Genomic DNA, 23,275 nt, shown 5'->3' with positions numbered 1-23,275 from the left:
ATTGAAAATTAGAGCATCAAGTATCTTTTACAAGGAGGTAAGGAGATTTTTATCAAAGCAGTTTTACAATCTATACCAACATATGCAATGTCTTGTTTTTTACTTCCCAAATCTTTATGCAAGGAGTTAGAGGGAATTATTGCAAAATATTGGTGGCAGAAAAATAAAGGGAAAAAGGGGATACATTGGTGCGCATGGAAAGACGTTTGTTTACAAAAAGAGTCAGTTGGTTTAGGCTTCAGAAGTTTAAATAAGTTTAACGTGGCATTATTAGCCAAACAGGGTTGGCGTCTTTTCAATTATCCGAGTTCTTTGTTAGCCCGAGTTTTAAAAGCTAAATATTTCCCAAAAACGAACTTCTTAAATGCTTCTTTGGGTAACCTACCTTCACTCACCTGGAGGAGTATTTGGGCAACAAAAAACCTTTTGTTGGACGGTTTATGCTGGAGAGTTGGAGTAGGGGACAGTATATCGATATGGAATGATCGCTGGATACCGGGGGTTACTGAAGACAAATTACAGAACAATAACAGAAATGATGGAATAAGATTAGTGTCTGACTTAATCAACGAAGAAAGTAAAACATGGAACAGAGATTTGATTGTCAATACCTTTAATACGGAGATTGCGAAGAAGATAATGCAGATCCCGCTTTCAAAATCAAGTCAAGCAGACTTTCAGGTCTAGAGAGGGGAGGCAACTAGAGTCTTCTCAGTAAGATTTGCCTATAAACTATTACAGGAGTCTACTACAGATCCTAATGCTTATTTACAGACCCAAACAAAAATTTTTTCAGGAAACTATGGAATCTAAATCTGCCTTCAAAAATCAAGATAACAGTGTGGAAAATCGCATGGAATTACATTCCAACTTTCTCCAACTTAAAGCTAAGAAGAATAATGACAGATGATCTATGTTTCAAGTACGGGCAGGAAGCTGAGGATAGCGAACATGTCTTTCAAAGGTGCCCTATTGTGAAAGAAGTATGGAATCAGTTGAATTTTTCATGGATACTTAATAATAGTAATTTAGATCTATGGAGTTGGCTTACCTGGGTTTTCAACGAAGGAACAACTGAACAGTGTCGAGGATTCTGCTGTGGGCTATGGATAATCTGGACAAGTAGAAATAAATTTCTTTATGAAGGTAAAATCAGTACCAGTTGGGACTTATCCAAGCAAATCAAAAGATATATTTTAGAGCTGGATGGTATTAAAGAACGGGAACTCACTTTAGTAACCAGTACAAGGTCTAGTCAGAGGCTGCAAAGAGCGAACACGACCATCTTCTTTGATGCGGCCTTTGACTCCCAGTATAACAGATCTGCGTCAGACCTAGTTGTTAAGGAGCCGGAGGGTAGAATCGTGGTTGCAAAGTCGATCCTCCATGAAAATATTGCATCTCCATTTGCAGCAGAAACATATGCAGGGTATCAAGCAATAATGTTAGGGATTCGATTGGGATATCTTACTTTAGACATTCTTGGAGATTCAAAAACGGTTGTATCAAAATGTCAAAGTGAAAATCGCGACAGATCAGAAATAGGAGCAATCATCAATGATATTCAAGCTTTAAAAGGTTTGTTTCAAAATATCAGATTCTTCTTTATACCAAGGATTGGAAATTTCGAAGCACATTGATTAAATACTAAAATTACATATTTTATGTAATTAATTTGGTATATTTATGAGAATGCACCACTAATTTTTCCATATTTATTGAATTTTGTGCAGGAATGTAATTTGGGGCTAAATAGAAGAAAAATGAAACAATTGGGCTGAATTAAAGAAAGAAGCGAAAAAGAAGGGCCAAAGAAGAATTTTTCCAAGATTAATTAGCTAAAATTTTTGAGTTAATGGGAGAATATTTTGGGATTTATTTTATTTTGGGATATTTTTTCCTTAATTTCCTACGGCTAGTTGGCTCCTAATTTAGTAAATCAACTAGTATAAATAGAGCTTGTATTGTTCATCATTTCATCAATCAAAAAATATTTAGCTTTTATCTTTCAATTCTTTCCTTTCTCGCGTAGCTTTGTTTCTTTAGTTTCTTTGCCTTCAATTTTCCTAGCAGCAACCAACTTTAGCCATTTGCAATTCCTTTCCTTTTTCCAAATTTCCTTTTCAACCACCCCACTTTAATATATATTCCAACTCCCATACTCAATCACATCACCCACCTTTTCACCCATTTACCTTAATTAATTTATCAAATACCAACATGTCCCAAACCTTAGCCAACTAAACCCATTTTCAGCTTTAGGCCGAAATTAACCTCGTCAAAACCCGTGAGTTACGAACCTGAGCCCATTTAACTCCTAAAATTTCAGTACTTATTACTTCTCCGGATTAAGAGTATGATTTTGTCAGCTCATAAAGTCAGATCAACACTAAGTCAAAAAAGACGTCGTTTGATTTAGTGTGGTTAAACGTACAGTTGGAATTCCGAAAGGAACGTTTCTAATCGGTTTTCTGTGAACACATTGGCGTGCTAAGTGGAGATTGCTGCTTGGTTCCGTCAAGGGAAGTAGTAATCGGATTTAAATGTCCCACGCGGTTGAGGGCATTGGTTCGAGCTAGGCTCTTCTAGAACGCAAAGCTGCCGGAGTTCTAAATCACGAATGTTTTGTGGTTGTTCGATCGGTAAGAATTAGTTATTGGACGTTCCATAACTAATTTACACAAGGAAGAGTTGGTGTCCCAGGCGTCCTTGGTAGCTATAACTAGTTTATTGAAAAAGAGGAGTTCATCCAATTTCGAGGATCAGTTCAAAGACGAGGAAAATTCGTGTCTAAAGCTGAGCTTATTCTAATTAAATTTTTCTTAATATTTATTTCACAGTTTTTATTATTCTGTTTTCAACTTTTACTTTTGATGTTATTTTTCTGTTAATTTCAGGTTTTCGAATTTTTATCCCCCCGAACGTCTTGGGCACGACAGCTGCCTCGACATAAATCTGGTCAAGAGAGCAACAATTTACAGTAAACCAGTCTCTGAGGGATCGACCCTACTCCCTATACTGCATAATTTGCAAACTAAGGCGTAGGTTTATATTGGTGGATTCGACACCCATCAGTTTTGGTGCCGTTGCCGGGGACTGGCAACACTTACAAATTGTTTAAATTATCTTCATGACCAGATCTTCATCCGGAGATCTCGAATACGACCCAGAGATCGAAAAATCAGCACGAGCACGACGTAAAGAGACAGAAGTTCTTAAGCGTGTAGCAGCAATTGAACGTGGAAAACAAGTCGAAGTGGTTGATCCTGAGACCGAACCACCTCCTGCAACAAAAGAAGTAGAAGACAACCTCGGTGAACCAGAAAGGATGGCAAACCAAACCATTCGTCAACTAGCTGCTGCTCCCAACGAACAAACACCGTTATGCATCAACTATCCAGCCGGAGAAACTCCATTCGAGTTGAAGTCAGGCCTGATCCATCTTTTGCCCACTTTTCGAGGCTTGAAGAATGAGGATCCACATACCCACTTGAGAGAATTCCACATGGTCTGCTCAAGCATGAAACCACAGGGAGTAACCGAAGATGAAATTAAACTTCGGGCCTTTCCTTTTTCTTTAGTTGATACAGCAAGAGAATGGTTATTTTACTTACCCCCCGGTTCAATTACAACATGGGATGACTTATCTCGTGTTTTTCTTGACAGGTTCTTCCCCGCATCACGAGCAGCTGAACTAAGGAGAGACATAGTGGGAATTCGACAAATGGAGAGCGAATCGCTCTACGACTATTGGGAGCGATACAAAAAACTGTGTGCAAGTTGTCCTCAACATGGTTTGACCGAACAATCACTTCTTCAATATTTCTAAGAGGGTTTGCTCCCTATGGAAATGAAAATGATTGACGCAGCTAGTGGATGGGCGCTTGTCAATATGACTCCTCAAAGGGCAAGAGAATTGATATCCACCATGGCGGCAAATTCTCAACAATATCGGCCAAATTCAGAACCCACAAGACGGGTTAATGGGGTAAATGTTTCATCCTTAGAAGATAAATTGGATGAGTTCACTAATGTTGTTCAATCTATGCTTACAGAAAAGAAGAATCGTACCCAATTGTGTGGGATATGTACTACGTCTGAACATCCGACGGATTTGTGCCCAATCCTTAACGAAAATTCAACGGCACATGTCGACGCTGTCAGAGGTTTTTCGGGACCTCCATAAAGACGCTATGATCCTTTTTCAAACACTTTCAATCCCGGGTGGAAGGATCATCCCAACTTGAATTACGGAGCTAACCCCCGATACAATCCGTCATACCAACCGAGACCTTTGCAACCACCGCAACTGCCACCCAAGCCGAGTACATCTCTAGAAGCTATTGTGGAAAGCGAAAAAGTTCTGGAAACAGTTCCAGTCAAAAGTCATGGGCAAGACAACAAACAGGAAAAACAGATCTCTGATCCAAAAGCCAGACCGGAGTCAGAAATTCAAAAACTAGTTGTGGTGCCACCTCCTTTTACAGGGAGACTTACGAAGGATAAGAAAGGAGGAAAAAGAAATCCTCGAAACGTTTAGGAAAGTGGAGGTGAATATCCCTTTGCTCGACGCTATTAAGCAAATCTCTAGTTATGCGAAATTTCTCAAGGAATTGTGCACTAGCAAGAGGAAGTTAATAGGTAATGAAAGAGTAAATGTAGGAGAAAATGTCTCCGCGGTACTACAAAAGAAAGTTCCGCCTAAATACAAGGACCAAGGTATGTTTGCTATTTCCTATGAGATAGGTAATGTAGGCATTAAGAAAGCCATGTGCGATTTAGGGGCTTCCATTAATGTTATGCCTTATCTCATATATAAGTTGATTAACGCGGGTCATCTGAAAAAGACAGGAGTGATAATCCAGTTGGCGGACAGGTCAGTCATCTATCCCGAAGGGTTGCTTGAAGACGTCCTTGTTAAAGTTAACGAATTAGTCTTCCCTGCAGATTTCTACATTATTAATATGGAGGACGATAACTCAACTAATTCGTCTGACATTTTGCTTGGGAGACCATTCCTTAGTATCGCAAGCGCAAAAATTGATGTCCAGAGTGGAACATTGACAATGGAGTTGATGGCGAAATCGTGAGATTCAATGTTTACGAAGCCATGAGTCATCCTAACTCATTATCAAATATTTCCAGTATCGATAGTATAGATTGTTTAACTCAAAATTATTCTGAATATCATGACTTTGATGAGTTGGAAACTGTCCTTTACAGAAGCATTGACATAGATGTATTAAGTCGTCTCGAGGAGTTAGCAGTCATAGAAGATCCGTTGCGAGAAATTGTCAAACACTTGGAGACGCAATCATCATTGACGAGTCGAGGTAACCATCTTGAACTATTACCTTCCCAAGTTAAAATGTTACCTTCGATTTTGCAGCCACCAACATTGGAGCTTAAAGCGTTACCAGACCACCTCAAGTATGTCTTTTTGAGAGAGAAAGACACCTTACCGGTAATAGTGTCAAACAGACTAACCAAAGACGAGGAGGAAAGTCTAGTTCGAGTTCTGAAGGAATATAAGGAAGCTATTGGTTGGACAATAGCCGACATAAAAGGGCTAAGTCCATCCACGTGTATGTACAGAATTTCCATTGAAGATAACACGAAACCAAAAAGAGATGCTCAGAGGCGCCTTAATCCACCCATGACGGAGGTAGTAAAGAAGGAAATCCAGAAAATGTTGGATGCTGGAATGATATACCCGATCTCTAACAGTGATTGGGTTAGCCCAATTCATGTCGTGCCCAAGAAAACTGGCGTGACAGTGGTGCAAAATTCATCAGGAGAGCTAGTTCCTACTCGAGCCCAGAATGGATGGAGGTTTTGCATCGATTACAGAAAGTTGAATGTAGCTACCCGGAAGGACCATTTCCCACTTCCCTTCATCGATCAAATGCTCGAGCGATTAGCTGGTAAGACTCATTATTGTTGTCTCGATGGATATTCAGGATTTTTCCAAATTCCGGTAGCACCTGAGGATCAAGACAAAACAACTTTCATGTGCCCATTTGGAACGTTTGCGTATAGACGAATGCCGTTTGGACTCTGTAATGCTCCGGCCACCTTTCAGAGATATATGGTAAGCATATTCTCTGATTACGTCGAGAAAATCATTGAAGTCTTCATGGATGACTTCACGGTGTACGGTAACTCCTTTAATGAATGTCTCGATAATCTTGCTAAGATATTACAAAGATGCCTAGAATTTAATCTTGTTTTAAACTATGAAAAACGCCATTTCATGGTTGACAAAGGACTAATTTTAGGTCATATAGTTTCCTCAGAAGGTATTGAGGTCGATAAAGCAAAAACGGATATTATTAACTCATTACCTTACCCCACATCTGTGAGGGAAATTCGTTCGTTTCTTGGACATGCAGGATTTTACAGACGATTCATAAAAGACTTCTCGAAGATCGCACAACCGCTTTGCAGTCTGTTACAAAAGGATAAAGAATTTAAATTTGACCAGACTTGTAAAGATGCATTTGATGTACTGAAGTAGAAATTGGTCTCTGCCCCCATAGTACAACCACCGAATTGGAACTTCCCGTTTGAAATCATGTGTGATGCAAGTGATCGAAGTGTGGGAGCCGTTCTTGGCCAAAGAATAGAGAAATAGCCTCATTTATCTATTACGCTTCGAAAACCTTGGATGCTGCCCAAAGCAATTACATAACCACCGAGAAAGAATTATTAGCTGTTGTGTTTGCTTTAGATAAATTTAGATCTTACTTGTTGGGAACTAAAGTAATTATTTTTTCTGATCATGCAGCTTTGAAATATTTGATAGGGAAGAAGGAGGCAAAACCTCGAATAATTAGGTGGATTCTACTTCTGCAAGAATTTGATTTTGAAATCTGGGATAAGAAGGGATGCGAAAACTTAGTAGCCGACCATCTGAGTCGATTACCGATTCTGGCAGATGACACACCATTGAAAGACAACTTCCCAGATGAAAACCTGTTTTCAGCAAATGCGGTTCATCCTTGGTACGCAGACATAGTGAACTATCTCGTCACAGGTACTGTACCTTCAGAATTACCAAGGTCTAGAAAAGATAAGATTAAAAAGGATGCTCGATATTACATTTGGGACGATCCTTACCTATGGAAGCATTGCTCCGATCAGGTAATTCGACGGTGTGTAGCAGAAATAGAGGTACAGTCTATCTTAACTTTTTGTCATTCTTATGCATGTGGAGGACACTTTGGACCTAAACGTACCGCACATAAAATTCTCGAGTGTGGACTATTTTGGCCAAACATATTTCGTGATGCCTTCTTATTCTGCAAAACCTGTGAAAGATGCCAAAAAGTCGGTAACCTTAGTCGTCGAAATGAGATGCCCTTTACTCCTATTCATATTTGCGAAATTTTCGATGTGTGGGGCATCGATTTTATGGGTCCTTTTATTTCTTCTTTTGGAAATTTTTATATACTCTTAGCTGTTGATTATGTTTCTAAGTGGATAGAGGCGAAAGCCACTCGTAATGATAATGCTAAAACTGTGGTTGACTTTCTTAAAAGTTCTATCTTTTCCAGGTATGGCACCCCACGAGCATTAATCAGTGATAGAGGAACCCATTTTTGCAATAAGCTCGTAAGTGCACTTATGGAGAAGTACGGAGTGACTCAACGAATTTCTACCGCCTACCATCCACAGACAAACGGACAAGTTGAAGTGTCGAATCGAGAAATCAAGTCCATCTTGGAGAAGACTGTTAAACCAAACAGAAAGGATTGGAGCTTGAGATTGAATGACGCACTTTGGGCTTATAGGACAGCTTACAATGGACCAATCGGCATGTCACCTTATCGACTCGTTTTTGGTAAACCATGCCATCTCCCAGTCGAATTAGAGCATAAAGCATTTTGGGCAGTTAAGCAGTGTAATATGGAGATGGAGACCTCAGGAAGAGCTCGAAAGTTGGACATTCAGGAACTCGAGGAAATTAGAAACGATGCATATGAAAATGCTCGAGTTTATAAAGAAAAGACGAAGGCATTCCACGATAAGATGATCACTAGGAAGCAGTTTTCAATAGGACAAAAAGTTCTCCTATACGACTCCACCTTAAAAATTTTCGCTGGTAAGCTTCGATCCAAATGAATAGGTCCATTTACTATCACTAATCTATTCTCAAATGGTGCAGTGGAAATTCAAAGCGAAGAAACCCGGAAATGCTTTAAGGTGAATGGACAACGATTGAAACCCTTCTACGAGAATTTTCAAACGCACACGATTGAGGAGATTGTTCTCGAGGAGCCAAGAATTTGAATAACAGGTCGTCGAGCTAACGACGTTAAACAAAGCGCTGTTGGGAGGCAACCCAAATTTTCTTTTCCTTTATGCAAATAAAATTTTTGGTAAAATGGAAAATGGAAATGCATGTCAAGGATTAGTTCTGTCTAAGGAAAGACTTGGTACTTAAGTATGTCCATTGTGACTCACCTCTCTTTCCTGGGAACTTTCTTGGTGCATTTATCACGACTGTTTTACCAAATCTCGTAATCTTGGTTTTTAATAATTTATTTCTCGAGTTTATAGCTTAGCTAATAAATTTGAAAAAAAAACATTTTAATTTTCCTATTATTATTATTATTTATTTTTACTATTTTATTTTTGCAGGAAAACATTCCAAGACAAAATTAAATTCCACATGTCAACCCACAAAATTCTTTTTTCAGTTAAGGCCCACTCTACCTACGAGACCGCCCTTCATGACGTTGAAATACATGGGGAGTTTCTTTTTCTCTCTTTCTCCTACTTATTTTTACTTTTATTTTTTAAATTACATTGGGACAATATAAAATAAATAGGGGGGAGGGAAACATAAATTGGTTCTAATTTGCTTATCTGTTGTCGCTATTTTTGCATGTTTTTAGTAAAAGGTAAATTTTTCTTTTAATTGGGATTGTTCACTTATGGTTTGACCTATTTAGCTATTTAATTCTTTACACATGAAACTTTTCAATAACCTAGACTTAGTGGGTAAGAAATTTTTGGAAATTATGAGTTTGCTTGATTGCCTACCTTTTATCATATGTCATATCTTAAAAAAAAAAAAAGAAAACGAAGAAAATAATAATACTCCTCTGATACGAATGTTAAGAGTGAACAATTGGGGTTGTGCATCGGGCTGAGTAACCGGAACATGGTGCTTGGGTTGTCATCACATCTCGCGTAAAAAGGTTCGTGTGGCTGTCCAATTTATTTGCACTCACTCCGCTGACAAGTTATTATGAGTAGGGCGAAATAACCCGCTTAGAGACGTCCGAATTGAGTAACCGGAACATGGTGCTTGGGTTGTCATCATGTCTCGCGTCAAAAAATTTGATAATGTCCTAAGTACAAAAATAAATAAATAAAATAATAAAATGAAAGATAAGTCTATCAAGCTCTCATAAATTCTGAAATATATTTACTTACTGCTTAGGCTAGGTTATTTGAGTTGTTAATGTGCTAGGATTGAATTGTTGAATTGTGCAAACCATGAGTATCAAGTCCTATTTTGGAGAATTTTTTTTCCTTTTGCAGATACATACAAAATGCTCGAGGACTAGCATAAGCTAAGTAGGGGGAATTGATTAAATACTAAAATTACATATTTTATGTAATTAATTTGGTATATTTATGAGAATGCACCACTAATTTTGTCATATTTATTGAATTTTGTGCAGGAATGTAATTTGGGGCTAAATAGAAGAAAAAGGAAACAATTGGGCTGAATTGAAGAAAGAAGCGAAAAAGGAGGGCCAAAGAAGAATTTTTCCAAGATTAATTAGCTGAAATTTTTGAGTTAGTGGGAGAATATTTTGGGATTTATTTTATTTTGGGATATTTTTTCCTTAATTTCCTATGACTAGTTGGCTCCTAATTTAGTAAATCAACTAGTATAAATAGAGCTTGTATTGTTCATCATTTCATCAATCAAAAAGTATTTAGCTTTTATCTTTCAATTCTCTCCTTTCTCACGTAGCTTTGTTTCTTTAGTTTCTTTGCCTTCAATTTTCCTAGCAGCAACCAACTTTAGCCATTTGCAATTCCTTTCCTTTTTTCAAATTCCCTTTTCAACCACCCCACTTTAATATATATTCCAACTCCCATACTCAATCACATCACCCACCTTTTCACCCATTTACCTTAATTAATTTATCAAATACCAACATGTCCCAAACCTTAGCCAACTAAACCCATTTTCAGCTTTAGGCCGAAATTAACCTCGTCAAAACTCGTGAGTTACGAACCTGAGCCCATTTAACTCCTAAAATTTCAGTACTTATTACTTCTCTGGATTAAGAGTATGATTTTGTCAGCTCATAAAGTCAGATCAACACTAAGTTAAAAAAGACGTCGTTTGATTTAGTGTGGTTAGACGTACAGTTGGAATTCCGAAAGGAACGTTTCTAATCGATTTTCTGTGAACACATTGGCGTGCTAAGTGGAGATTGCTGTTTGGTTCCGTCAAGGGAAGTAGTAACCGGATTTAAATGTCCCACGCGGTTGAGGGCATTGGTTCGAGCTAGGCTCTTATAGAACGCAAAGCTGCCAGAGTTCTAAATCACAAACGTTTCGTGGTTGTTCGATCGGTAAGAATTAGTTATTGGGCGTTCCATAACTAATTTACACAAGGAAGAGTTGGTGTCCGAGGCGTCCTTGGTAGCTATAACTAGCTTATTGGAAAAGAGGAGTTCATCCAATTTCGAGGATCGATTCAAAGACGAGGAAAATTCGTGTCTAAAGCTGAGCTTATTCTAATTAAAATTTTCTTAATATTTATTTCACAGTTTTTATTATTCTGTTTTCAACTTTTACTTTTGACGTTATTTTTCTGTTAATTTCAGGTTTTCGAATTTTTATCCCCCCGAACGTCTTGGGCACGACAGCTGCCCCAACATAAATCTGGTCAAGAGAGCAACAATTTACAGTAAACCAATCTCTGAGGGATCGACCCTACTCCCTATACTACATAATTTACAAACTAAGGCGTAGGTTTATATTGGTGGATTCGACAACCATCATAGATTAGCAAAAGAAACACTCAAAAAGGGAGAGGAACAATACCTGGAAGGAGAGACCTTAAGAGCATTCTATGAAGAGCATGACCCAAATGGACTGGATTATTCGGAGCAAAGGGAAATGAGATAAGTTTTGATTTTGGAAAGGGTGAAAGACGTTTGAGATGAAAGAAGAAATGTCTGTTAGTAAAAGTAATCAGAGAGGCAAAAGATTTGAAGGGATTTGCTTTTACTTTTCAGTGGTCTTGGACAGAGGAAACGACAGCATGATTAATGCAGGCTATTGACCGTTCGGCTGGAGTTTTTGATTTTTAATTTTGTTTTGCTTTTGTGGGCTAAACTGATGTAAGGCCGTTTTCTTGTTTTTTAAGATTCAATTATTGGGTCTAGCCCAATATGGACAATTGTGTTTCATTTCCATGCTTTAATCCAGTCGAATTTCAAAAAAAAAAAAGACTAATAGAAAAATTCCACTTAGTCAATACTAATTTATTTTCATTTCTAAATACTTATCTTAAAATAAATTAGTTTAAATAAACAAAATCAACTGACTAAATTATTAAACATATAATTCCAAAAATAATTTTAAAAAAGAGATTAAGATAAACCAATGAGCTAATTTTATGTAATTTTGTATCTTTTGAATATTATTTAAAAGTCATTCTAATTTAATTATATTCAATGATTATCTTTGTAATTTCTAATCAAAATCATTAAAGATAAATTTTTTAAACAATGTTGTTGGAATTAGATTAGATCATCTGATTGGCTTGATTAGATCATAAATTAATTAGTGTATTGATTTAGAGAAATAAGTTAAACTTAAATTGATATGAATTTATTGAACCGAGCTAAAAATTCTATTGAATTAATTTTTTAAATATTTTATTTAATTAAATGGGATCAACCGATGGATTCGAGACTGCGTGATTTAACTTCCCTAACCAGCAATCCGATGGTAAAAACATTGCTTTCGAGTCTCAGGCAAGCCCGATACTCCTTAAAAGGAGATGAAAAGCCATGGAATTGGAACCTATGTTTAAACTCAATCAAGCCCAAACAGAGCACCAACCTAAAGGTCCCCAAAATTGGGAAATAGGGACTTTCCTTATTCGACTTTTTTCCACCTTCGCGTCTCTAAGCTGAGCAAAGCTTAAAAGTCTCAGACTTTCACTAGGGTTCTTGTTAGCTGCTGCTTTGGCAATGGCTTCTTTTCTCAACAAATTCCAAGATGTAACTATCCTTTTCTCTCTCCATTTCATCCATGTTTTCATTTTTTTTTCTTCATTTTAGGAACTCAAGTAGCTGAACAGATTATGCCTTTTTTTTTTTGCCCATCAATTGTGATATCATACATCGGATTTATGTCGTTTGTGAAATTGGGTATTGATGAATCAATGATGGAGTTTAAATCAGTTCATTTTTATGCATCAAATAAATGTTTTTTTTTTCTCTATTGATGTTCCAGGCTGTGAGAACCTTTGCAAGAAGCCCTAGATTTACTAAGGACCCAAGGAAACTCCAGTTTGAAGTTGACATTAACCGCCTTTTTATGTATACCAGGTTAGTGGTCTCCCACATCCATACCCATGCTCTCATTCATTATTAGAGTTATCAAATTTTATCTGAAAACGCAACCTGATTAATCTTACTCAGTCTGATTTGATTATAAAAATTCAATAACCCGAAGCTGAAATGACTTGAACCGGAAACCTGAAAGGACCCAAATCAAGTGTCAAACTCGATAAAACCTGAAACGACTTGACCTGGAAATCTGATTGGCAAACTTACTGTAACCTAAAACGATAGGAAGCAAACCGAAGCTGATATGCACTTGAAATGATTTGAAAATATTAAATTTTGAATTGGTTCCAACTCATGTTGACCCGACTCAAAATCAACCCAACCTGCTTGATTGACTGGTCTATTCATTGTCATTATTCTTAGTTCAATATTTTGATTACCTGAAAATGTTGCTTGTGCAATGTTCAGTTTCAATAATTTGGGAAAGAATGTGGATGAGGCTGATGCGGAGCAGATCATCGACATGGCTAGTAAAGCCTCATTTGCCGACCAACAGAAGCAAGTGCAGGAAAATATTCATAATCAAATTAAAAGCCTCTGCACTGTAATGGATGCAATCCTTCTCGATGTCAACGAGCCGCAAGAATCTCAGTCCAAAGCTACTCCTTCCCGAAGTGGTCTCAGTTTTGCTATTGGGAGGAACGGCCCAACTAATAACCATCCTGGTGAGTATATTTTTCGTTTATTTTGGTTGTAATAATATGAAATACAAACAGTTTAACTAAAGTTTATCATCGTTGCTAAATTTGTCATCGTCTCATAGATGAAATGAAATAGTAACAAGTTTTTTCAAATATTAATCTTTTTATCCATTGTTTGGCTTTGAACGTATATACCTTTGGGATATCTGTTGTTTGACTTCCATTGTATATGCTGCTGGTCTTGAGTTTGCACTTTGTATAACAGAGATTAGAGGAAGGCCCTGCTGCTGCTGATGTTCTTTTCGGTTCTAACTATTGATGGTTTTTCAGTCCAGATGTTCCTTAGATAAGGCCATTAAAACGTACCGAACTCTCACAGAGGCCATTAAAAATGTCACAATGATGTTCTCGGTTCTTACTATTGATGATTTGTCATAGATGAAATGAAATAGCAACATGTTTTTTCGAATATGAATCTTTTATGTGTTGTTTGGCTTGTATCATACATGCCTTCGGGATATCTGTTGTTTGACTTTAATCTATGTGTCATTGGTCTTGAGTTTCCACTTCGTACTAATAATAGTAGTGATTAAAGGAAGGCCCTGCTGTTGATGATGTCCTTGGTTCTAACTATTGATGGTTTTTCAGTGCAGATGTTCCTAAGACAAGGCCATTAAAACGCACCGAACTCTCACAGAGGTTGAAGGATTCCATTGGGTACACTCTTGATGTCAAACAGTCGCAAATACCCCACAGCGAAGCTGGACAAGGTGTATTTTTGAATGGTGAAGCTACTGTTGGATCTGTAATTGCCATATACCCTGGTGTTATATATTCCCCGGCTTATTACCGATACATTCCTGGATACCCAAGAGTCGATGCACAAAACACGTATCTGATAACGAGATACGATGGGACTGTCATCAATGCCCAATCTTGGGGTTTTGGAGGTGAAACACGTGAATTATGGGATGGATCGAAAATGCTAGATGCAAAGCTCAACAGGGTTGCAACAGAGAAAGGCTCGGATCGGCTTTGGAAAATGCTTAGCAAGCCTTTGGAGAGCTCGCGAGTGGGGAACGGTGAAGTTTTGGAACGTAGGAACCCTTTAGCCTTGGCTCATTTTGCCAATCACCCTGCTAAAGATACGGTGCCGAACGTGATGATCTGTCCTTACGACTTCCCACTGACTGAGAAAGACATGAGAGCTTACATTCCAAATTTATCATTTGGAAACGCTGAAGAAGTAAACATGAGGAGATTCGGCAGTTTTTGGTTCAGATGGGGTTCGAGAAACAGCGAGTCAAATGGTCCGGTTTTGAAGACTCTTGTATTGGTGGCTACTACAGCACTTTGTGATGAAGAAGTGTTGTTGAACTACAGGTTAAGTAACTCGAAACGAAGACCGTCATGGTATACTCCCGTCGACGAAGAGGAGGATCAACGGAGATGGAGCTAAATTCAGGGATATGAGGTATTGAAAAGGAAATTGCAGTCAGTGTAGGGTGTAGACATATAAACTAACGAGTGTTTTTGATAATTTTCCATGTTTTTTCCCCATTCCAATAAATTCTTTATACATAAGATTTTGAATGATTCGTTAAAGTATGCCATCAACATTGCATATTAACATGCCATTACCGTCTATATGGCGGTGTTGGCGAGGTGATTTGGTTATTTCGATTTTTAGTTTGGTCGGTCGAGGGAGTCATTCGAAACGTGTAAGCCAGTCGATTGTTAATTTTTATATCAACTAGAATGATGTTCCATCTATACTTCGTTTTAAAATATGTTGTAAGGACGTGTTTAAAAACGATTTGGTAATTAAATTTAGATATAATTCACATCGGTAGCATGTTTGCTTGTTATTGTAATTCTGCATACATGCATGTTCATGATAAACTTAAATTAATTTTATACAATAATGATATTTTGATTTTAAGATATTTTTTATAAGTAGTTAACTAAATTATATTATAGTTATTATAAATTAATTATATTAAATAACTAGATTATGTAGTATTTAGGGTAAGTTATCCCGTTAGTTACTGTAGAATATTTTAATTTTTTTTTGTTAATTTTGTCATTGTTGTTATATTTTTTAGTTCATTTTTTGACATACGTTAAAAAAAAATCTTATAACCAATTACAAAGTGCTACATGGCGTCTTTATATAAAAAATAAATATGTTCTTTTATTAAATGTATATACATATTAAAAATATAAAAAAGAAATAAATATATAAAAAATTTAGAAAAATATATTTAAATCTTAAAAACATATAAATTATAAAAAAATTTAAAATAAAATTTTAAAAAATACGATAATTGAAAAAAATAGTTGAAATTAATAATATTATTACAAAAATGTAAAAAAATTGTAAAAATTATAAAAAAATGTAATTTCTTTCAATTTTTTTATAAAATTATAAAAAGGTATTATAAGATACTTTTTTAAAATTTTTATAACATTTTTCAAATTTTATATATTATTTTTAATTTTTAAAGTTTATAATTATAAATTTTATAATTTTATAATTTTTTTAAACTTTTTTATATATTATATATTATTTTTTTACATTTTTAATTAATATAATATATTTAATATTAAAAAATAAAAAGGACACATGGTGTATTCTAATAGTGCCACGTGGCCTGTCAATGCTCCAATCAACACCGGTCAATGGTTAGTCAAAGTAAAAAGTGTTTTGGTTTATCGATCGTTGACCAACATTGACCGACCGTGTGGCACTATTAGAATACATCTTGTGTTCTTTTTTATTTTAATATTATATATTATATTGATTAAGAATGTAAAATAAATCATATATAATATATATAAAAAGTTTAAAAATAATTTAAAAATAATTTTTATAAAATTCTAAAATATATATTTTAAACTTTAAAAAGTTAAAATAATATTTAAAAATTGATAAATTTTAAAAAAATAAAAAATAAATTTAAATTTCAAGTAATTGCAAAAAAGAAAATTGAAATTCAAATACTCTTTTAGAAATTTATAATTATATATTTTATAAAAAATTACTTTTAATCTTTTACAATTTTTGTAATAATATTATTAATTTCAACTAATATATTTTCAATTATCATTTTTTAATTTTATTTCTATATATTTTATAATTTATGTCTTTTTCTAAATAATATATATTTATTTCAATTTTTATATTTTTTAATGTGTATGTACATTTAGAAAAATAAAATATTTATTTTTTTACATAAAGACACCACATGACGCTTTGTGATTGGCTATAATATTTTTTTAACATTTGTCAAAAAATGGACTAAAAAAATATAACCAAGTATGCTTTAGGTATCAAATTGAGATAAAAAAATTTAAGTATCAAAGTGAAAAAATAGGTATAATTTAGGGACCAAATCGTGAATTAAATCTTATTTTTATTGTAATATAATTTTTTTTATATCTTAATGCAAAAAAGCTTTTTCACCCAAGTTGTCTCTATACAAAATTTAAATAATATTTATGATACAATTATTGGTATATAACTATATATTTCTAAATATTTAATAATTTGGCAACCGACTTAACTTAAACCATAACTAACTAAATTAATTACCATAAAATTGACAACGAGTTGACCAATTAAGTCAGTTAAATCAATTATGATTGATTTTCACTCACTCCGGCACAATAAAAAGTCAACCGATTTTATTTAAACATACTAAATATATAAGAAAAGATCCACTTACACTAGAGTAAAGCTAAAATAGTTTTATACTCTTGTACAACTTTTTATACGATTAATATTTTAACAATGCAAATATCTTATTTTATACTCCTTTCATGTATATCATGCATGTCAAATTTGACATAAATTAAAAAAATTAATTTTTCGTTTTATGTAAAAGAAAAAAACTCTTAAACTATTATATATATTAGTATAGATAATATTTAAAATTGATACGCAAAAATATTAAATCAATTAAAAAATTATATATACGACAAGTATAAATATCTTGATAAATTCAATGATTGATTCGCATTAAAAAATCAATCAAATAAAAGATTATGAAAAAATGTAAAATTATTAAGTTACCCTCCTAAATTTATATATTGTTTAACCCAAACCCATTAAATATTTTTCAAATCCAAATAAATATACTCATTCTATAACATCCAAACCCATTAATTTTGGCTATTGTACAAAATTATTGAATTAATTATTCCACTTTATCCCTCAACTTTTAAAATGATTAATTTACTCATTATAATTATTTTTTTTATGAGCATGAGATAATTTGGTATGCATTAGAATGATAGATCTGTGAAGAAAAAGAGGATAGGGGGATGAAATATAAAATTTCAACATAATAGAGGGATTAAAAACCAAATTAGACCTAATATATAGACTAAAAAGCTGTCAAATGTTTCAATGCAAAGCAATTGACCAAAATTTCGACTCTCTTTTTCACTCCATCCATTTTGGTGCTTTCCAAAAATAACTCCAAAATTTTCGTCTAAGCAACAAATGATTCACTTACAGATCATACACTTCAGTTACTGGAAATGGGAAAAAGAATCAAATCATATCAAAATAAAATCATTCATTAAAAAAATCTTTGACTAACCTCCTTGAATATATGAATCTTCCATATATATATTCACACTGCGCGCCAGAGGCAAATAATATGTACGGTTTTCCGGCCAAGAGAGGAAGGAATCAAGTGTAGGTCTCCAATGGCTTCCAATGCAGCTGTTTCTTTGACTTTTGTTGTGCTCTCGCTTAGTGTAAGCGTGGGTATAGGGAGAGTGAGTGTTGGTAATCAAGGATTTCGGCAAGGCGACGATGTGCTGAGAGGCGGTGTTTTGGATCGGCAAGAAGCCGACCGGGTGACCAAGCTTCCGGGTCAGCCGACGGTGGGTTTCAAGCAATATGCAGGTTACGTTACGGTGAATGAGAAGCATGGAAGAGCACTGTTCTATTGGTTTTTTGAAGCCACGAGCGAACCTCAGAAACGTCCTCTCCTCCTCTGGCTCAACGGAGGTAAAATTAACACTAAAATCCTTTCTTATTTTGCTTTGAGGGTGCAAGAACATGGGGTGGGACTGTTGAGCTGCTTTTAGATTTCGATGAATATCGTTTTATCTTTAATTAACAGTTACATTATGGTTTTAGTCCCTCTATTATATTCAATTGATCTCAATTTTCATTCTAATTAAAATGATGGAAAGCTTGTAACTTACAACTTATCATCATTGGCATTATAAAATTAGAGAGACCTTACTATCTATACTTACTCTTGGTATCATCCATCAATCTGCTTTCAACATGGTTATAAAATTACCAATACCCTTTTATTTTCTCAAAGTAACAAATATTATTTTTAAAGTATTTTTATATAAAATTTAGAGAAATATTCATTTATCTCAATTTTATCATTTCCATCCAAATAACATTTAGTTTTTATATCCATTTTTCTTCTATAATTTTGTTATAAACATTTCACTCATCCAGTGAGTTTACTATAATTTCAAATTTGAGTGAAGTAGAAAGACTAAACTAATAATTTGACAATAATTTACCTATCCAATTCCCAAGGATGAGGCTCATGTTGAGAGATTGGCTTTTACATTTATGATTGATTTTATCACATCTCCCTTTCAAGTCTCAACTTTCGCTTGGACCATTACTACATGATATATGAACTACCTTCTTCTTATTGGCCATCTTCACATTGGTCAAAATTGTCATCTTTTGGCATTTTTCTAAAAAAATCTAATAATTCATGCATGTTCATCTAATATTTTATATTATTTTTATTATAAACATGTTCACAAAATTATATACATATAAATTTTGGTACATTATTACCCGCAAAGTATAACCTTACTAATATAAATATGTCAGTTTACAATAATCATCACTATCACCATTTCTATCAAATACACATAAATACTTTGAATTTATAGTAATACATTTATATTAAATATTATAGTCAATAATTAACTAAATAATTTAAAATACATTACAATGAATAATTTATTTAATATGGTAATTTTGAGAAAATACTATACTGGTAAAGAAAATCCATATAATAATCGGAAACTATGTATTGTAGGTGTAAATATCTCCTTTTATCTTTCCACAATCAGTTCATCTTTTACCAAAGTTTAAAATTAATTAAAATTGCAGGTCCTGGGTGTTCATCAATTGGTTATGGACAAGCAGAGGAACTGGGACCTTTCTTCCCTAAGAAAGACCAACAAACACTAAAGCTCAACCCTCATAGATGGAACAAAGGTATGTGTGTCACTATGTAATTTGAGTATTGTTTCAATTTTTTTTAATTCCTTTTGTTTTCCCATGCAGCTGCCAACTTACTATTTGTTGAATCTCCTGTTGGTGTTGGGTTTTCATATACCAACACTAGCAGAGACCTCAAAGAACTTGGTGATGAAATTACAGGTACAAAAAAAAGAACCCTTTTAATGCAACAAAACTTCTAAGATAAATCTCAATTTTCTGATTATTCCTTGTTTTCTTGAATGTTTAGCTAAGGATTCCTATGCATTTCTTGTGAACTGGTTCAAAAGATTCCCACAGTTCAAGTCCCATGATTTCTACATTGCTGGAGAAAGCTATGCTGGTATGAATGGCAATGTTTCTCTTACATAATACTATATTTTCCTCTGCTTTGATCCAGTTGCTCCATAGCTTTCTTCATTAACCATGTTTGTACTGTTTTTAATGAAATTTCAGGGCATTATGTTCCACAGCTAGCCGATGTCATTTTTTACAAAAACAAGCATGTTCCCAAGTCAGATCACATAAATATCAAGGGAATTATGGTAAGGGTTTAATTGCACTAACATTCTTTTCTGTCATTAAGTATCGAATGAGGGTACGCATCTTAGAATATACATAGAATCCGGTTGAAATAGATTATGTCCGAATGGAAATGAACTGTGTGATTGTAGAATAAAGAGTTGATAAAATAATTAATAACATATATGTATGAAAATGAACTTTGATACAGATTGGGAATGCATTGTTGGATGATGAAACGGATCAAACAGGGATGGTGGATTATGCATGGGATCATGCAGTGATCTCTGACAGAGTCTACAACAATATTAAGGCCAAATGCAACTTCAGTAGTGAAAATTCAACTCAGGATTGCAACGAAGCCCTCGATGATTACTTTGCCGTATACAGAATCATCGACATGTACAGCTTGTACAGTCCTATTTGTGTTATCAACTCCAACAGTAGCAGTAGCAGACAACGCCGGACAATTCAAGGCATTGCTCCTCAGATACTGTCCAAATTTGTAAGTTTCGAACTTCTAAATTGAACTCCGGGTTAACCGCTTGTGACATATCCCCAATTTATATCGAATCCGGTTCCTGCAGGATGGGTGGCACAAAACACCAGCAGGATACGACCCTTGTGCATCAGACTACACAGAGAGTTATTTCAATAGGCCAGATGTTCAAAAAGCACTTCATGCCAATGTTACCAATATGTCCTATGCATGGACTCATTGCAGGTATTATCAAAATTCATTCCCATTTACCAAATATCAACTTTAATCAACCACCATGGGACAAATACATTAAATCCGAGTTTTTTTATTTGTCTGCAGTGATGTGATCTCAATTTGGAGGGATTCACCAGCATCTATGCTTCCTACAATTAGAAAGCTTATAGCAGGAGGCATTCGCATATGGGTTTTCAGGTAAAATTTTCTCAATTATCTTGGGAAAACAAGTGTTCTTTCATGGTAGAACTTTAGTTTTGGTTTATCATTTTTCTCCCCTATTTGCAGCGGAGATACTGATGGGAGAATTCCAGTCACTGCAACTAGATTAACCCTCAAAAAGCTTGGATTAAAAACCAGTAAAGAATGGACACCTTGGTACACCTACAATAAACAGGTGCTACTGCTTTGCTATTTCATGTGAAAATATATAGTTTAAATAGCCTTTACCGATGCTTACTGATTATCACCTTTTAAAAATGATTACATGAATGAATCGGAATAATTCCTGGTTTTCAATATACTTCTTTTTAAATGTCACAGGTTGGTGGATGGACGATCGAGTATGATGGGCTTACCTTCGTCACCATTAGAGGAGCTGGTCATCAAGTTCCAAGTTTCAAGCCAAAGCAGGCACTTCAGCTGGTTAAGCATTTCCTGGCCAACAAGAAACTGCCACACAAACCATTTTAGGTCATTATTGCATGCATTATTTTGGGTTGAATTAGAAGAAACATTTTTTTATCAGCTTTTTTAGTTAAGGGTTTACTTGGCCTGAAACTTGTACAGCATTGTTTCATCCATTGCATAAAGTGAAAACACATTTTGAAATGAATTAAAGCTCTATCCTCCTAGTTTTTATTATTTTTCCGACATCTTTCTTGGGATTATAGGAATTTCATTTAAAAAAAAATCGCCATTTTCAGTTGTTTTATAAGAAAACCATGTATTATATATATACAGTATTCCAGAACGAAAAAGAGCGTCTCGATTATAATATCCAACGAACCCTGTAATCGCCATCCTTTGTAGATTTGAAAATTATTGCTAATTTTGGCATTGATGATGATAATTGGTATTCGATGATAATTGCCTCCTTCGGAAGACTGCCGTTTTTTTTTAATGGCATAAGTGGTTATCGAAATTAGACAGGTATCGGACCTGCTTTATTTTCCTCTTTTTTATCCCTCTTTTCTCTTACTTTTTCATCCCAAATTCTTTCAAATCTTTATTTTTCATTGTTAAAAAAAAAAATTCAAAATTTAACCTTAAAATTCATTACCCATCATATTTTAACAAAACTCCTTCGTTCAATTGCTTCAAAGCTTTGTTAGCCTTCAAAATACGAAAGAGAAAACTATCAAGAGAGAGAAGATGAGAGAAAACACAAAGTAAAAAGAGAGAAAATTTAGGAAGAAAACTTGTATTGTATTCATTTCATGCCTTGCTGGTTACAAAGGAAATGCTTAAAAGGAAAGAAAAAAGAAAACTGTTTGAAAGTTGGCTACTACTAGACTGTCCGTTATTGGCTTAGCTCAAAAATGCCCTGTTTCAATAAAACTCTTATACGCTCCGTTTTCATTGAAATGCTATGCAACGTTTTTTATTTAATCTTTTAACTCGTAACAACTACCCCCTCCCTGTCGAGATCCTTGCCCTCAAGGATCAAACTGAGGATATTTGCTTCGCAATTGCTCGAGAGGTTCCCAAGTGCTGTCCTTTGAAAAAGAATCAGCCCATTCTACCAGAACTTCAGTGATTCTTTGGCCTAGGCACCATTGCTGTCAATTACATGTAGACTGTCTTGGGTAGGAGCTATTCCCACATGAAAAGTAGGGTGTACCTTTGACCCAAGAGGGAGCTGCAACCTGTATGCTACCTTCCCTACCTGAGCTTCCACTGGAAATGGTCTAAAATACTTTGGGGATAGTTTCCGGTTCCATCTTTTCTTGACTTAGTGCTGCCTATAAGGTTGTAGCCTCAGGTAGACCAAATCCCCCACGTTGAACTGCCTCTCACTCCTGTGCTTATCTGTCTAATGTTTCATTTTATCCTGAGCTCGCTTAAGATGATATTGCAGTATTTTTCTAGCAACTTCCCTCTATTGTAGGCTCCTATCAATCATGACTACTGGATAGGCACCAATAAAGTAAGGGTTATAGCCTGGAGGAGGTTGGCCATAGGCGCCTCATATGGTGAGCTATGGATGGCTGAGTGATGGGTTGAATTATACCACCACTCTACCAAAGGTAACCACTAAAGCCAGTCACCAAGATGCTTTCTTGACACGCAGCGAAGATACCTCTCTAGACATCTGTTTAATACCTCTATCTGCCCATCCGACTTTAGGTGATAGGCTGTTGACAAGTGCACTTTAGTCCCCACCCTCATGAATAAGTCCTACAAAAAATTACTGACAAAAATTCTATCCCTATCTAAAATGATCGAGTCAGGCAACCGATGCAACTTAAAAATATGAGACATACTTTTGAGCCAC

The 23,275-nt window shown here is 35.0% G+C and overlaps 2 protein-coding genes across 2 annotated transcripts; both read left to right on the top strand.

Moving 5' to 3' along the window:
- Positions 1–11,951: 11,951 nt before the first annotated feature.
- On the top strand, positions 11,952–15,031 carry LOC107920631 (uncharacterized). The gene is made up of 4 exons (XM_016850438.2): positions 11,952–12,266; positions 12,502–12,596; positions 13,026–13,282; positions 13,912–15,031. The coding sequence occupies exons 1-4, from the start codon at positions 12,237–12,239 to the stop codon at positions 14,715–14,717; spliced, it is 1,188 nt and encodes a 395-aa protein (XP_016705927.1). The 5' UTR covers positions 11,952–12,236; the 3' UTR covers positions 14,718–15,031.
- Positions 15,032–17,672: 2,641 nt separating this feature from the next.
- On the top strand, positions 17,673–21,642 carry LOC107920630 (serine carboxypeptidase-like 34). The gene is made up of 10 exons (XM_016850437.2): positions 17,673–18,281; positions 19,431–19,538; positions 19,608–19,703; positions 19,792–19,884; positions 19,998–20,086; positions 20,275–20,568; positions 20,651–20,787; positions 20,884–20,976; positions 21,067–21,175; positions 21,322–21,642. Exons 1-10 carry the CDS (start codon positions 17,975–17,977, stop codon positions 21,469–21,471), a joined length of 1,476 nt encoding a protein of 491 aa, XP_016705926.1. The 5' UTR covers positions 17,673–17,974; the 3' UTR covers positions 21,472–21,642.
- The last annotated feature ends 1,633 nt before the right edge of the window (positions 21,643–23,275 follow it).

Source organism: Gossypium hirsutum, chromosome D13, assembly GCF_007990345.1.
Source record: "Gossypium hirsutum isolate 1008001.06 chromosome D13, Gossypium_hirsutum_v2.1, whole genome shotgun sequence".
NCBI lineage: Eukaryota > Viridiplantae > Streptophyta > Magnoliopsida > Malvales > Malvaceae > Gossypium > Gossypium hirsutum.
Note: the sequence above shows the minus strand (reverse complement) of the source record. Positions and strands in the feature narration are given on the sequence as shown.